The sequence below is a fragment of the Monodelphis domestica genome, chromosome 2, assembly GCF_027887165.1.
Source record: "Monodelphis domestica isolate mMonDom1 chromosome 2, mMonDom1.pri, whole genome shotgun sequence".
Taxonomy (NCBI): domain Eukaryota; kingdom Metazoa; phylum Chordata; class Mammalia; order Didelphimorphia; family Didelphidae; genus Monodelphis; species Monodelphis domestica.
In genome coordinates this window covers 212,433,783-212,451,163 of record NC_077228.1, presented here as the reverse complement: position 1 = coordinate 212,451,163, position 17,381 = coordinate 212,433,783, and the positions used below count along the sequence as shown (strand labels likewise).

Below are 17,381 nucleotides of genomic sequence, written 5' to 3'. Positions count from 1 at the left end.
CCTAGGACCTCCAGTCTCTAGGCCTGACTTTCAATCCACTGAGCTACCCAACTGCCCCTCACCACCTCCATTTTATAGGTGAGCAAACTGAGGTTCAAAGAGGTTAACAAATTTTCCTAAGGTCATTCATTCCACAGAACAAGGTCCTTTGACTTACAAACCCTTTGTTAAATCCTCTGGTTTCTGTCTCTGACTCCATTTCCTAACTACAAAAGCACTTTATGTAGCACTTACTATGCGCCAGGCACTCTGCTAAAGGCTTTTACGAATATCTCAATGGATCTTCACAACAATCCTATGGGGTAGGTGTTTCTATTATTCCCATTTTACAGTTGAGGAAAGTGAGGTAAACTGAGGTTTAGTGATTTGCCCAAGATCACACAGCTAGAAAGTATCTGTGGTGGGATTTAAACTCAGGTCTTCCTGACTCTAGGCCAAGCTCTCTATATGATCTGATGTCAACTTTCCTTTCTGTCCCCCAACCCCTTTTGTGTCAATAGATGTTGAGGCTCCTGGGTGACATATCACTGGAGTCCTGGCAGGAACAGACCATGGGCACATATTTGGCCTGCCTAGGCCAGCGCAACCCTGCCCTGAGGAATGAGATCTTTTGCCAGCTTGTGACCCAGCTATGGCGCAACCCTGATGAACAGCAGTCCTATCGAGGCTGGGCACTCATGGCCATCCTGCTCAGTGCCTTCCCCCCATCACTGACCCTTCAGAAGCCACTGCTCAAGTAGGTTGGAGTTGAGGTGGTCTCTGAGAGGCTGGACGGGAGATACAGGGTACACAGGGACATAGGAAGCAGAGAGAATAGGGGTTTATAGAATATGAGGAAGAGAGCAAGGACAAGGAGAAAGGTTGTATAAAGGAATGAAGCCTAGGCAAGAAAGCTTCCTGAGCCAGACTTTCCTGCTATGCCTGGGGTCATTTCTATATAAGCTACTCCAGGAGCCACTGTCTCCCACCCTAAACTCTTCTCTCTCCCTGAAGGTTTGTGTCTGACCATGCTCCAAAGGGCATTGCAGCTGTGTGCCAACACAAGCTCTTGGAGGCATTGCAACAGTGCCAGACAGTAGCTAACACTGTCCGTGCCTACCCACCTACCCAACTGGAGTGGATTGCAGGGTGGCGCTGTGGGCGGATGGCCCTTGATGTCTTTACCTTCAGTGGTAAATGGGACTGAGCTTCCTCTTTCCTCAACTCCTCTCCCAAAAAGTTACTTCTATAGTCAAACCCTCCTGGGAAATTGGGATTTACTTCCCAAGACCTTCCCTTTCCCATTCCCCTTCCAGGCCCCAATTATGCTTGTTCTCAATGGGTTCTCTTCCTTCATGCCTGCCCTTTGACCTTACTATCCAAGTATTGGTCCCCCAATCCTCCCAATATTCCCTTGAGAATCCCTGATTCCCCATGATGATCCCTACCTATCACCTGCACACTCCCAACGGTGACAGCAGATCTCCCTCATATGGGTAGCATCCCCCATCATTCTATCTCCCCCAGCCTTCTAGCCTTTGAGCTGTTCTTTTCCTACAGAAGAACGCTACTCAGCAGAAGTAAAATCCTGGACCACAGGAGAACAGTTCGCTGGCTGGATCCTACAGACCAGGTAAGAGCCTACCCTGGGGAGGTGGGTACAGGAAAGGCAAGGGCACTGAATTTGCACTGAATGTCTCTCTTCCTCTTGCTCTCCACTTCTCCCAAGCTGTCTCAGGCTACCTTCCTTCTGTCTTGGGAATGAGCCTTTAAATTGGCCTCACTAGACAAGCCTCACCCCCACTGGGACATGAATGCCAGTGATTTCAGGCACTTTGGGACATGGGAAAGTGTCTAAAATGTGTCTATCCATGTACAAAGTAAGGTACCTTAGGGATTTTGTAAACTTTAAGATGCTTAATAGATGAGAGTTATCTTGTATGTATGACTGAGCACTTGTGTGTTGTTTGGGTATGGAGGAAAGTATCTGCAATGTATATGTACATATATGTACCTATATAAAATAAAGTTAGGTGTTTGATCAATGCAAATAAATAAAGTTTTTACCTTCTCCCCTTCCCATCTCCTACATTAAAAAGAAAAGAAAAACAAAATTCTTGTCTCAAATATCCGTAGTCAAGGAAAACCTATTTCCAGATGTGAATTATTTTCCATGTGCATCTTGTTTATTTTAAACCCTCACCTTCCATTTTAGAATCAGTTATGTGTATTGGTTCTAAAGCAGAAGACCAGTAAGGACTAGGCAATCGAGGCTAAATGACATGCTCAGAGGCACACAGCTAAAAAGTGTCTGCCTAACCGTCCCAGTTCAATAATCTTTGAAGGATGTTAAAGATTCTAGTAGATGGAGAGCAGGAATTTCAGGCAAAGTCAGAGACAGGGGATAGAATATTGTGTGTGAGGAAGCGTAAGAAGACCAATCTGGTTGATCCAAACTGCATGTTGGAGAATAAGACAGAAAAAGTAGACTGGAGGAGGTGGCGGCAGCAGGTAGGTGTCCCAATGGACTGAGAGCCATGCTCAGAGATGGGAGGTCCTAGGTTCAAATCTTCTGTCTTGGAATCAATACATAGCATTGATTCTAAGATGGAAAGTAAAGGTTGTGTGTGTGTGTGTGTGTGTGTGTGTGTGTGTGTGTGTGTGTGTGTGTGTGTTTTTAAACAAAAACAAAAGAAAGACTGGAGCTGGATTAGGAAGGACTTTAAGTGACATGGATTTTATTTGATCCAAGAGTAACAGGGACTCACTAGAGTTATTTTTTTTTAAATAAACCCTTACTTGCTGTCTGAGAATTTGGAGTCAAATTTTAATTTAAAACATTTTAATGAACAAGAACTTATTCTCTCTTCTCATCTACCATAGAAAAAAGAAAATCCAATATCTTTATAATGAATGAACATAAAGCCATTTCCAAAAATCTATATCTCATTCTCTACTCTGAGCCCATTGTTTACTTCTTTGTCAGGAGATGGGTATATGTATGCCTATGTAAATGTATGTGATTGTGTGCATGTGTGTGTGTGTGTGTGTGTGTGTGTGTGTGTATTGGGTATATGGGGTAGCTAGGTGGCACAATAGATAAAGCTCCAGTGTCAGGAAGACTTGAATTAAAATATGGCCTGGAAGACCTGAATTTAGACATCTACTAGCTGTGTGACCCTGGACAAGTCATTTTTCACTGTTTGTCTCAGTTTCCTCATCTGTAAAATGAGCTGGAGAAGGAAATGACAAACCATTCCAGGATCTTTGCCAAAAAAAAAAAAAATCCCCAATAGGATTATGAAGAGTTGGACATGACTAAAAACAATTGAACAACAACACTAAGAAAATTTTAATAGTGGTAATGGTAATAATAGTAAGGTATATCAAATATGCACTAGTCAGTCTCTTATGAGGATTCTTAGGGAATCTTAGAGGCAGCCAGGGAGAATGGTAGATAGAGTGATAGAATTAGAATCAGGAAGAACTGAGTTCAAATCTGACCTCACTCACTGATTGTGTGATTCTGGGCAAGTCATGTCACCTCTCCCAACCTCATTTTCATCATCTATAAAATGGGGATATAATAGCACCAACCTCCCAGGACTGGTGTGAGGATGAAACAAAGCTCTGTGAACTTTAAAGTGCTGTATAAATGCTAGAATGAGCTCTTCTATGTGTATGTGTGTATGTGTGGACAGGAGCTGCCCCCAAATTTTGCTACAGCCTTCACTTGATTTCTTTCTTTTTCATTCCTACCCTTTATCCCAGGGGCATAGAGCAGCCTATCCGGGGCTGGTCAGTGTCTCTGCTCTCTGGAGATGCCTGGCAGGATTTGGTTGGCTCTGACTTTGTTCTGGATCTGATTGGAAGCACTGAGGACTTAGGGGACCCCACTACCCCTGACTGCTACCCCATCAACTCGCAGAACACGTGAGTGCTGCCCCTCGCCCCATCTAACTCATCTTGCCCAGGATGGGTAGGGTTAGTCCACTTCCTCTTCTATTTCTACCTGTGATATTACTACTGTTTCCTACAGGATTTACAAAGACATCCCTCCACCTCCTAGTATCCAAGCTCCTCCCTTGGCTCCAGGGCCGCCTCCAGGTCCTGCCCCTTCACTGCCTCAGAAGGTCCCTACAAGTGAGGACTATAACTAGATTCCTGAGCAGAGCAAGAGAGGGATTATTGGGAATCACTAGGGCAGGAGATGGAGGAGGAAGTTGGGAAGTAATGGGAGGGTGAGGGATGCTGGCCCCAGAAGCAATAACAGCAGCAGGAAGGGGGCGAGTCTTTGGTAGGGATGCCCCCATGCCCAGGGTTATTTGGATGCCTCCCCAGCACACTTCCTGACACCCTACCTGTTAACTCCCTTCCCAACAGGGCAACCCCAGAGCCCTGGGAGTTTGGATGGTTACGTGGATGATCTCTTTGAGACTGTACTCTCCCCGGGGCCCAGGGTGAGTTCTACATGCTTGTCCAGAATCTGCCAACTCCTTTTGTCTTCTCTTGGCTCCTCTTGCCTGCCTCCATTCAAACCTCAGTTGTGACTGTCTAATCTTCCCTTGGTGGGAGCAAGGTCTAGAGCACTGAATTTGAGATCTGTTCTCTGACACTAGGGCAAGTCTCTGGCATGCTCACACCCTGGGCAAGTCACTTCACCCTTTTGCCTCAGTTTCCTCATTCAATAAGATGAAGAAGGAAATGGCAAACCACTCCAGTGTCTTTGCCAAGAAAACCCCAAATGGGGTCATGAAGAGTTGAACATAACTGAAAAAACAGCTCTCTCGTCTCTTTTCCTAGCTCTTGCACTGCTCCCATTCCATTGTCCCGAGAGCCTTGGCTTCTAATGTGCTGTTGGTTCTTTGTCCCAGCAGGATCTGGAACAAGTCAGGGCACTAAATAGCCGAATGAAAGGTGGTGGAGGTATCGGGACTCAGCAAGGAGCCTACCCCATGAGTATGTATGGCACCAGATCCTAGCATCCCTGTGCCAATCCTCTTGTGCTCACCTGGACCAGAAAAAACAGGGGTGATGGTAGTTATTGCAGGGTCTTGGCACCTTGCTAAATGTTCTCATTCATCAGAGGCTGCTCCTGTGGAGGCTTTTTCTTAGGTTCTGGCCATCCCAATGAGTCCTGAGCTGGGGTCTACCTCAGTCTTTATCAGTAAATCTAAGACTGGCTACTTCCTTTTGCTTAGGTCTTCCTCTGAGGCTTTCAGTATCAGGGACCAGTGGGAGCTCTGCGAATGGCCAGAGGCTAGTGGGACATGTCTGCTCATAATCTTGGGCACATGGTAGAAGGTCACTCGGTTGCTAGAGAAATTGAGTGTCAGTAGAGAAGTCAATGCCTGAACTAGCTGGGCCTCCTTCCAGATTTCCTGGGCTGTCCAGAATGCAGGAAAATGCTTCCCAGACATGGGGTGGGAGTTGCTGTGGACACAACACCCTAAATGACCATGAGTAAGAAACAAGATGCCTTCTCTCCCTCTCCCCAAATCAGTGTACCCAGGAATGATGCAGATGCCAACTTACCAACCTCCCATTGGGCCAATGATGCCAGCACCTGTACCGCTTATGCCAGCAGTGGGTGGGATCCCAGCCATGCCAGGTATAGTGGAAAGAACTGGAAAGACCTAGTGCACAGAGTGGGTAGAAGAACTATTGGCTCCCTCTCAAGTGTGCCTTTGGGAGGAGAGAAAGTGGCACCAGAGAGTCACAGCTTCCCTCTGGGAGTGGGGAGGATAATGGCAGATCACCTATATCTATCAGGAAAACAGCCATAGTAGTGGTAAGAGTCTAGAGATTGGAGGGGGCAGTTAGAGGGGCCAGTGGATTGAAAGTGAGGTTCAAATCTGGCCGCAGACACTTTCTAACTATGCAACCCTGGATAAGTCATTTAACCCTCATTGCCTAGCCCTTACTGCTCTTATACTTTGAAACCAATACATGGTATTGATTCTAAGACAAGGTAAGGGTTAAAAAAAAAGTATAGAGATTGGGCCCAGTTGAATCTCTGGGTTGGACTCTCACCTCTGATACTAACTGTGTGACCCAGAGTGAGAGATGTAACCTGTCTGATGCCTCACTTTCCTTATCTGTAAAGTATGATGATGGTCCCTATAATGCCCAGGTTCTATAATTGCTGCAAGGATCAGATGAGATAGGTATGTAAAGTCGTTTCTGAACTTGAGTACTAGATACATTTTGGTTATTATTGCTGTGTCCTGCTTGCTTCTCAGCCATGATGATGCCCTCCCAGCCCCAGCCTGTGGTGCCCGCACTCAGTGCCAGAGAGCTGGCTGCACAGCAGCAGAGCTTCATCAACCAGCAGGCCATGATCTTGGTGAGGGCTGCCATGGGGACGTATGGGGACGGTTGGTGGTATAGCGGCGATGGCGCCAGCTCTGGAGTTAAAGGACATTGCTTCCAAGTCTGACTCCCACAAAAACTACCCCAGTAATATTGGGCAAGTCACTTCACCCTCATCTGTGTAATGGATATCTGGGAGTAGATGGCCTCAAAGCCCCTTCTTGCTCTGTGGATGCTGTGCTGGTGGGGGTCAGGGTCAGGTTGGTTGGAGAAAGAGTTCTGCCTCGTTGGCAGATTGGGTGGGGATGCCCATCTCACCAAGCATGTTCTTTCCCTTTCTCACTCATCTAGGCTCAGCAAATGACCACACAGGCCATGGCTCTTTCCCTGGGACAGCAGACCCAACAGCAGCCCCCAGCCCAGGCTTCCATGTCTCCATCCCAGCCTGCTCCAAGAGCTCCTAAACCCAAGGAGTCCCCAGCTGAAGTCAGAAAAAGCACATCAGCTTCCAAGCTGGAGCCCCAAAGGAGACTAGAATCGGTACATGCCCGAAGCAGACGAGTCAGAGTTCCAACTAGAATAGGTTGGGTCAAATCACAAATGGAACCTAAAACCAGAGAGGTGGCAGTGCCAAGGATAGAAATGGGCACAGAGGATTCTAGGGTCATAGCATTTGGGGGCAAATATTAATTAGCCAAGAAAGAGAAAAGGAGGAGGAGAGAAGGAGATGTTAACATGTCCCAACACCCAGCTGGATTGGAATGGGCAATGGTGTGGCAGGGTTCTGTCAAAGGACAGCAAGGGCTTGGGCAAAGGGGAGAAAGTTCCATATCTTGTTCCCAACAGGTCGAGGCTCCAGATGAGACTGAGGAGGAAGTAAACTACCTTAATTCCTTTCAGGAGAAACGAGATTTTTTCCAGAAGATAGGTAAAAGATAATGGGGCGAGAGATATGGCGGAGCCAATCCCAAGTTTGGAAGGGTGGGCGAACTTCCCTAAACTCTCATTCTGGCACAATCATGCCAGGGCAGAGGTCCTCAGGTCCTTTTTCTATGCCCAGTGGGACACGTAGGGTCCTTATTTGATTAAGCATCAGTACAAATGTTGGCAGTGGGGGCGGTAATGAAGGTTTTGAAGGAGGGAGGCAACCATACAATGGACAAAGAATATGCAGTCAGTCCCAACTCTGGCATCTTGCAGGGCAAGAACCTATTCGACTGAAGACAGTAAAGCCACCTGCAAAGGTGCCCATCCCCCAGGGGGAGATAAAGCAGAAAGAAGAGGAGGAGAAGGAGGAAATCAAAGGTGAGAGTGACCTTGTAGAAAGAGCCCTGGTCTGGGAAGTGGAAATCGTGGGCATTGGCACTTGCTATTGGACTAACTCATTGTAAAACTTTGAACCTTGGTTTCCTCTTTTATAAAACAAAAGAGTTGGACATGATAATGTCTAAGGTCCCCTTTAGTTTTGATATTCTATAGTTCTGTGATGCCAGAATACTAAGGTAGGTGGAGTAGAATGATCCCACTTACCTGTATGTCACCCTTGTGACATTAGTCTCATAATTAAATTTATCTTCCTAAGCTTTAGAGTCACCCAGGAGTATATTGGATTCTTTTTAGTTAATAAAATTGTAATTCAGAGGCAATTAGATGGATCAGTGGAAAGATAGCGAGACTAGAGACGGGAGATCCTGGGTTCAAATCTAAACTCAGACAATTCCTAGCTATGTGACCCTGGGCAAGTCACTTCACACCCATTGCCTAGCCCTTATCACTCTTCTGCCTTGGAACCAATACACAGAATTGATTCTAAGATGGAAGATGAGTTGTTGTTGTTGTTGTTGTTTAATGAGTAAATAAAATTACAACTTTGTCAGTGGCTCAACAAGAATTTATTAGGCACTTAGTATGTGTCTGGCACTAACCTGATTAATTAATCAATTGACTTAAACCCTCCTTCTGATGGAGGTGGGCAGTGGTAGAAGCAGGACCCCATGTTCTGAAGTCTTGTATTCCTTACCAGTTAGCACTAGTTAAGCATAAATTGCAAATTCTGTATCATTAAGCATTTAACTGTTGTATCATCTTAATCAGTTGTAATAGTCTTAAACTGTTCCGTTCTGTATTTACATCAGTCTTGTGCTGTTGCTTATTATTAACCATTTGTACTGTTCCATTCCATAGTCATGTCAGTTCTACTGGCCTTACATGTGGATAGTTTTCTTTCTCATAAGTCCCTTAGAATTGTCTTGGATCACTGCATTGCCACTAATGGAGAAGTCCATTACATTTAATTGTACCACAGTGTATCAGTCTCTGTGTACAATGTTTTCCTGGTTCTGCTCCTTTCGCTCTGCATCACTTCCTGGAGGTTGTTCCAGTCTCCATGGAATTCCTCCACTTTATTATTCCTTTTAGCACAATAGTATTCCATCACCAACAAATACTACAATCTGTTCAGCCATTCCCCAATTCCCTAATTTTCTAATTTTTTGCCACCACAAAGAGCTCAGCTATGAATATTCTTCTATAAATCTTTTTCCTTATTATCTCTTTGGGGTACAAACCCAGCAGTGTTGTGGCTGGATCAAAGGGCAACCAGTCTTTTAGTGCCTTTTGGGCATAGTTCCAAATTGCCCTCCAGAATGGTTGAATCAATTCACAACTCCACCAGCAATGCATTAGCATCCCAACTTTGCCACATCCCCTCCAACATTTATTGTTTTCCCTTATTGGCCAATCTTTTAGGTTTGAGGTGACACCTCAGAGTTGTTTTAATTTGCATTTCTTTAATGAGGAGGGATTTAGAGCGCCTTTTTATGTGATTATTGATAGTTTTGATTTCTTTATCTGAAAAGTTCCTATTCATATCCTTTGACTACTTGTCAATTGAGGAATGGCTTGATTTCTTAGAAATATGTCTTAGTTCCTTATAAATTTGAGAAATTAGACCCTTCTCAGAAATTTTTTTTATGAAAACTTTTCCCCAGTTTGTTGCTTCCCTTCTCATTTTGGTTGCATTGGCTTTGTTTGTACAAAACCTTTTTAATTTAATATAATAAAAATTATCCATTTTACATCTTATAATGTTTTCTATTTCTAAAATAGGCCTTTTAAAAATTATAATTGCATTAAAAAAAACCTTACCTTCTGTCTTGGAATCGATAATGAGAATGATGAAATAGTTTCTTACACTAGGTAGGGGAAAGAAGAGGAAGAAAGGGACAGAGTAGATAATTGGAACTGGATTCTCTCCATCCCTCTTCACTCCACCCCAGCATTTTTTTTTTAAACCCTTACCTTCTGTCTTGGAGTCAATACTGTGTATTGGCTCCAAGACAGAAGAATGGTAAGGGCGAGTCAATGGGGATTAAGTTACTTGCCCAGGGTCACCCAGCTAGGAAGTATCTGAGGCCAAACTTGAACCTAGGACCCAGCTCTCAATCCACTGGACCACCCAGCTGCTCCCCATTATTAACCTTTTCATGGTTTTCTCCTTCCAAGACAACATTGGAGCCAAAGTTGGAGATGAAGCTAAAACTGACATTAGCCCAGGAGCCAAAAGCCAAAAGGAGAAGGAGAGGCCTCAGGGTACTGTGGTTAGAAGCTCAAAGCCAGTCTCTACTCGAGCAGAGCCCAGTAGAGAAATCCGTAACATCATCCGGATGTACCAGAGCCGCCCAGCGCCAGTGCCTGAACCAATACAGCCCACCAGGTCAGGGCCATGGAGGTTACCAGGACCTGGAGGAAGACTTTCCAAAGGGGTGATGGGGAGGCCTCCCTGGGACTGATCTTCAGTCTTCCCGTTCCTTCCCCAGGAAACCCCAAAGAGCTTTCTCGAAGAAGAATGACCCCAAAGACGAGGCTCTGGCTAAACTGGGTCTCAGTGGCAACTGTCTGCCTCCCTCGGTGAACCTGAAGGACTGGGACCCTGAAATCCTGGGTTTTACAATTCTGACTCCTTTTCTGTCCCTTCTCATTCTGGGGGAATTCTGTCTGTCCCGCACCCCCTTTCTTGCCTCTCCCCCATCCCCAATGCCTCTCCCCCTGCCACTTCATCCTCACCTGGCCTCAGACTGACTGACTTGGCACCTTGGGGGCCTCTGAGGGAGGAGGAAGGTGCCTCGTGGGCACAGGCCCATTCATTACCCTTCTCCACCTCCTCCTAGGCATCAGCTCTGGGCCCCCAGAAGACCCCGCCTCCTGTTCTACCTCGGACAAAGCCCACCACCCCCTCTGGCACTTCCAGATCCATCCAGGAGAAGCAGAGACCTCTTCTGGATTTGTTTGCCCCAGTTCCACCCAAGACCCCAAATCCCCAGCCTCCACCGCCCCCCGCTCCAGCCCTGCCAGAGAGCTCGATGATACCCAGTGCAGGTGAGGAAACCCCCCCCAACATCCTCCGAGGAGCCCCTTTTAGCTGAGCCTCTCAGGCTTTTTATCTTCATCCTGGGTTTCCCGATGACCTTTTTCTGGGGAAAAAGAAGAAGTCTCCAGGTTGTGCTACTCTGAGGTGGTAGGAGCAATGGGATTAGAGGAACTCTAGGCCCCTTCTCACTCTGAGATTTCCTGATTCTTCTGCTTTTATAATTGAATCGAGATGTCCCTAAATCAGGTTTATTTCCATCCTTAAATGAACAGGTGGGCTTTGGAACTGAGTAGCTCTCAGTATTCTGGATAAAGAAATGTTTATTTTAACTATTTTTTTAAATAACCCTGAAAAAAGAGGGGAAGGGGGCGGCTGGGTAGCTCAGTGGATTGATGAGCCAGGCCTAGAGACAGGAGGTCCTGGGTTCAAATGTGGCCTCAGACACTTCCCAGCTGTGTGACCCTGAGCACATCACTTGACCCCCATTGCCTAGCCCTTACCACTCTTCTGCCTTAGAACCAGTACAAAGTATTGATTCTAAGACAGAAGGTAAGGGTTTAAAAAAATAAAGAAAAACCCAAATGGGGTCACAGAGAGTCAGATACAACTGAAATAACTGAACAATAGAACAGATAGAATTTGGCTACCAATTGGATAGAATAATTAATTATAATGCTAGCTAGCATTTATGTAGTACTTAAAGGTTTGTAGAGCACTTTACAGATATTCTCTCATTTAATTCTCACAACCTCTTTGGGAGGTGGGTGCTCTGATTATTCCTATTTTACAGAAGAGAAAACTCAGGCAGACACAAGCTAGGAGGTAACTGAGGTTGGATTTGAACTGAGGTCTCCTTGATTCCAAGTTCAAGGTTCCACCCACTGTGCTGCCTAGCTACTTCATGGAATTTGGGATGTTGCTAAAAGCTTTTAAGAAAGCATGGGGTTTTAGAGTCTGATTTATTTCTTTTGACCCCTAGGCCCAGTTCCATCCATGGGGGATGAATATATCAGTACCCAGTTGCTTCCTCCCTCAAGCAGTGTTTCCTTTTCCTATGCCAGTGCCTCCTGGAGACTGTTCCTTAGAAAAGAGGTAAGCTGGGTGGCTCAGTGGATGGAGAGCTGGGGCTATAGTTGGGAGGTCCTGGGTTCAAATCTGGCCTCAGACACTTCCCAGCTGTGTGATCCTGGGCAAGTCACTTAACCTCCCATTGCCTAGCCTTTACCACTCTTCTGCCTTGGAACCAATACATAGTATTGATTCTAAGACAGAAAGTAAAGGTAAAAAAAGGAAGGAAGGGAGGGAGGAAGGGAAGAAAAAAAGAGAGGGAGAAAGGGAGAGAGAGAGAGGAAGGAAGGAAGGAAGGAAGGAAGGAAGGAAGGAAGGAAGGAAGGAAGGAAGGAAGAAGTCAATGGGACCAGGGGGCTAGCAGAAGTGGAGTCTTCCCATCTCCATCCAAGCAAGGGATCCCCTGTTGCTCAGCATCCTGCCGTCTCTCCCGGCCCCTCTCACAGGTGTTCTATCCCCGGGAAAACTTCAGTCATCCCTACTGTTTGCAACTTCTGTGTGAACAAGTGAGTGCTCGATTCTTTTTTAAAATTTTAATTCGTTCAGAAACTATTTCTGAGAGTGACATAGTCCAAGCATTCAGGGAAGGTGTTTTGTAAGAAGAAAACTTGGTTTTAAACTACAAAACTAGCCCGTCTCTGCTCTCCCAGAGCTTACAGACTATACGGGGTATTAGAAAAGTAGTCAGGATGGAAAATACATGCTGGATTGTGCCAGATCCTTTGTACTCCACTTTCTGCAAGGAGAGATATGTCAGCTTCTGTCAGTGACACCCTCCACTCCATGGCACCCCCAGTGGTTTCCTGCCACCTCAGGCTTGCTCAGCATCTCCGCCTGGGAGCCTGGGCTGCTCTCTGCCTCACTTTCACTCCTTCCTACAGAATCACTCCACTCTTTCCACCCCACCTTTCCCATCTCTTGCCTGATCCCACTTAAAATACCTAGTCAATGGGCATTTAGGTATTGGTGGGGTAGGGTAGAGTGTGAAACAGGGCAGGTAGGTGGTGACGTGGATAGAATGCCCAGCCTGGAATCAGGAAGACTTGAGTTCAAATCTGATCTTAGACACATCCTAGCTGTATGACCCTGGGCAAGTCACTTTACCCTATTTGCTTCAGTTCCTCATTGAGTGAGCTAAAGAAATGATAAAGCACTACAGTATTTTTACCAATAAAACCCCCAATGGGGTCACAAAGAGTTGGATGAAACCACTGAACAACAGTTGTTGTTCTGATATGACTAATTCAAGTTATATCTCCTAGGAGTATTTTCACTTTAAAGGAGGCCATCGGGGCAGTTGGGTAGCCCAGTAGGTGGAGAGCCAGGTCTAGAGATGGGAGGTCCTGGGTTCAAATCTGGCCTCAGACACTTCCTAGCTATGTGACCCTGGGCAAGTCACTTAACCCCCATTGCCTAGCCCTTACCACTCTCCTGCCTTGGAACTAATACATAATTCTAAGTTCTAAGACAGAAGGTAAGGGTTTTAAAAATTTTAGTTTTTTTTAAAAAGGAGGCCATTTTTTTTTGCAATTATTTTTGAATAGAGGCAAGTTTGTGATAAAAAATGGGGGGGGGTGTCTCTCTCCCCATGGAAGATTTCAAACACTTCAATATTTTATGATAACCAAAAAAGGAGGCTATGTTAACTCACATTAACCAATGATTGGTAATACTTTAGGCAGTGGTATTAAATGAAATCCACGTAATATAGTGCCTCTCTTGGCATTTCTTATGTCACATACCTATGCAGACAGTTGATTTTGGATGGGGGGGGGGGATGCTGAAAGACAGACACAGCCTCGCCCAGATGTGAGACCCAAAGACACTGACAGACACCCAAGCACTCAGGGGCAGAGGGAAACCGGGACTCGGACATGGACCAAAAGAGATCCACAGGCTCAGATGCACTGAAGGGAGGATGGCGGGGCTGGCTTTTAAGAGGCTACGTCTATTGGTATTTATGTCTGTGGTCATTCCTTGGGAGGGCTGCCCTGATCTTGGAGGTCCCCATAGTGATGAGATCTTACTACATCCTCAGATCCTACGTGACACCTTCACTGAATCCTGTACCCAAATCTCCCCAGAGGAACGGAGCAAGATGAAAGATATGCTGGGTATATCTAGGAAATCTTGGGGTTGGTCATAAAAGGTGGGAGGGGGCAGTTGGGTGGCTCAGGGAATTGAGAGCCAGGCTAGAAATGGGAGGTCCTAGGTTCAAATTTGTATGACCCTGGGCAAGTCACTTCACCCCCATTACCTAGCCCTTACCGCTCTTCTGCTTTGGAACTAATACACAGTATGGTAATCGAAGGTAAGGATTTTTTTTTAAAAAGGGGGGGTTGAATCTTGGGTTCTAAGCTTTGGGAACCAAAATCATATTGGAGGGGATGAGGAAAATTGGGGCCTCTAGAAAAGGACTCCCTCTTCCAGCCAGCAGTATTCCTTGGGTCTGAGGCACTGGATAGTTAGGGTGGGATACAGCAGTTACCTGGAGAGGAAGGGGGATTGTCAAGGAAGGAGAGGGCGGTGTGTGTGACCAAGTTAAGAGAGTCTCTTGTCTACAGTGGACTTGAAGGTAGGCATGGACGCCAGTTCCATTACTGAAGACAGTATCAAGAAGAGAATTGTGGTAGCTGCCCGGGACAACTGGGCCAATTATTTCTCTCGTATCTTCCGTGTCTCGGTGAGCACCAACCCTACATGGCCCCTGGCAGGGTCCCTACCTGGAATTGTGCAGTGTGGTGGGGTTGGGGGGAGGTGTTCCTTATGAGTCCTAGTTTGCCCAAGCATCTTTCTCGGTGTCTTGGGGAATCAACCGCCCTTGAATAGCTCTGCGGGCTGGGTATGACAGAAGGGCAGTGGAATGGAAAGAAGAGATCTAATCTCTTCGCTCCAGGAGCTCCTAGTCTAATCAGAGGGTCATGATTCCTTCCTTCATGGACCTCTCAGTCTAACAGAACACACATAGTCCTTGCCCTTAGAAAGAAGTCCTTAGTTGGATTGTAGAGATTCTGGGGCACAGCTCCTGCCACCAGAAAGGAACTCTCCAGCGAGATGGCAATGATAAAGTGGACAGGAACCTCCACAGCACCCAAGAAGCAAAAGTAATAAATTTAGCAGTGTCGTATCTCCCAGGTCTCCCTTGGCCTCCTTCTCACTCTGCCTGGGGATTTTTCTCTTCCCGATTCCCTTGTCAAGACTGTGTCCCTGGATTCCCAACAGGGGGAGAGTGGCAGCGATGTACAGCTTCTAGCTGTGTCTCATCGGGGCCTTCGCCTACTCAAAGTTGTGAATGATGCCACTGTCCACACAGGCCACCTCAAGACCCTCTGCAGCTACAGGTCAGGAGGGGTGGGAGGGGGCAGTAGACACTGGCATACCAGGAGCTTTCCCTTTCCTTAAGGATGAGTTGGGAGTCTTTTAACATAGTTATCTCCCACTGATTGATTTATCCACAGTTTTGCTGAAGTTCTGGATGTAAAGGCCCAAGAACATGGTGTTCTCCAACTCTCCCTGAGAAATGAACAACTAATATTGCACACATCTCAAGCCCAGGCCATCAAGTCCATGGTGGAGCTGTTTCTGAATGAGCTAAAAAAAGTGAGTGGGCATTAAGGGATGGGGTTGAAGCAGGGGACAAGGGGACATTGGAGGCAGATTAGGTAATAGCTGTAGATGGTGGAGGCATTCGGAGGCTGTACAAAGGATATGGAACCTGGTTGATGGGGATATGATTGTGAATGTAGACTCTAAACGATCACCCTAGTGCAAATAGCAATAATATGGAACTAGGTCTTGATACATGACACATGTAAAACCCAGTGGAATTGCTTATTGGTTATGGGAGGGGAGGTGGGGTTAGGGGAGGGAAAGAACATGAATCATGGAATCATGGAAAAATATTCAAAATTAATTAAAATTTTCCAAAACTTTAAAAAATAAAATTTACTTCCCCAAAAGATATAGAGAAGGAAGATCAGTGCTTGTAGGGGCCACTGGGACAATAGGCTGTCTCACCCTGGGAAAGGCATAGTATACCATGTCAGAACTGGATATTCTAATCCTTAAGAGGAAGTTATGGAATTATAGGATATTTGAAGAATGATAGAGGAACCTTTTTGTTAAGTCTATGACCCCACTTGAGGTTTTCCTGGCAAAGACATTGGAGTGGTTAGCCATTTCCTTCTTTAGCATATTTGACAGATGAGGAAACTGAAGCAAACAAGATTAAGTGACTTGCCCAGGGTCACAGAGCTAGCAAGTATATAAGGCTGAATTTGAACTCGTGAAGATGAGTGAAAAGATGAATCTTCCACTTCAAGCCCAGTGGTGCTACCCAATTGACCCAGAGGTATCTTAGTCATCATCTAATCCAGAAGTTCTTAAAGTTATTGTCATGGATCCTTTTGGCAATCTGGTGAAACTTATGGGCCACTTCTCAGGAAACATTTTTTTAAAATCATAATTCAGGGGTAGCTAGATGGCTCAGTGGATTGAGAATCAGACCCAGAGTCAGGAGGTCCTGGGTTCAAATCTGACCTCAGACATTTCCTAGTTGTGACCCCGGACAAGTCACTTAACCCCTATTGCCTAGCCCTTATCACTCTACTGCCTTAGAACTAATACACAGTATTGATTCTAAGATGGAAGGTAAGGGTTTTATATTTTAAGAAATCATAATTCAAGGAAATATCAAATTTCTACATCCTCAGCAAATAGGGTAAAGAAATTTGCCCAGGGTCACACAGCTAGTAAGTGTCTGAGGCTGGATTTAACTCACATCTTCCTGCTTCACCATCTAGTCACCCTGCTCCACTCTATCCTACCCTCCAATACTTATATGAAAGCAGTAATGTCCATTAACTTGGAAATTAATAAAAATAAACATGCAACTTTTTTTTTTCATTTAAGGGCATGGACCCCCTGAAATCTATTCAAGGATCCTCAGTTAAGAAACCCTGAGCTAGCCCAACCTTCTCAATGTTTAGGTCTCAAGGTCCATCAGAATGTCCCTAAATCCCATTTTAGACTTTGTTGACCCTACAGTAAAGATACTCAGGGGCCTTATTTGGCTGTCTTGAAATATGTTAACGGCTGATATGTGGAAGATGAATTTGACTCAGCTCTCTCTGACCCCAGAAAGCAGAACACAGGTGGGCATAGTTAAGGGCTTGAAAAAATGCTTTTGATCCATTTCTAAATAGGGATAAAAATGTGAAATGAAGACAATCTCTTCCCTTGAGAAGGCTTTATTCCAACATATAGAGGGAGAATGGTGGATGTGGAAGGGTGTTTTGATCTGGGAAGACAAAACGGGATAGTGAGTGGACTCTTAGGAAAACCTAAGGTAGTTAGCTACATTATTGTTCCAGAGCTAGAGATGTATGGGGTGTGGTAGGGCAAAAACTGTTGGGTAAAAAAAGAACATGATTGGTCTGGGTTCAGGTAGTAGTGAAATCAAAGCTGGGCTCCAAGAAGAAAGTTCTAAAGTTCACCCAGAGCCTAGACTTCAAGGACTTAATACTAATTAAAAAGATAAAGTATCATGCCACAGTAGCAATGGTATATGGCTGTTGGCAAACCTATGGCACATGTGCCCTGCGGGGGCTGCTCCTTTCCCCTCTCCACATGTGCCTGAGGACATTTCTCTCAT

General features: G+C 45.5%; 1 protein-coding gene across 1 annotated transcript in view; it reads left to right on the top strand.

Moving 5' to 3' along the window:
* MYO15B (myosin XVB) overlaps nt 1–17,381 on the top strand; it is a 28,946-nt gene that overhangs the window by 3,393 nt on the left and 8,172 nt on the right. Inside the window, 21 exon segments of the mRNA XM_056814672.1 lie at nt 501–736; nt 994–1,172; nt 1,540–1,612; nt 3,751–3,912; nt 4,019–4,122; nt 4,363–4,439; nt 4,857–4,938; nt 5,483–5,590; nt 6,222–6,325; nt 6,643–6,831; nt 7,138–7,219; nt 7,492–7,596; nt 9,796–10,006; nt 10,110–10,359; nt 10,461–10,668; nt 11,640–11,752; nt 12,175–12,234; nt 13,767–13,842; nt 14,293–14,411; nt 14,951–15,069; nt 15,187–15,328. Of these exon segments, the coding sequence (XP_056670650.1) occupies nt 501–736; nt 994–1,172; nt 1,540–1,612; nt 3,751–3,912; nt 4,019–4,122; nt 4,363–4,439; nt 4,857–4,938; nt 5,483–5,590; nt 6,222–6,325; nt 6,643–6,831; nt 7,138–7,219; nt 7,492–7,596; nt 9,796–10,006; nt 10,110–10,359; nt 10,461–10,668; nt 11,640–11,752; nt 12,175–12,234; nt 13,767–13,842; nt 14,293–14,411; nt 14,951–15,069; nt 15,187–15,328 (2,799 nt within the window).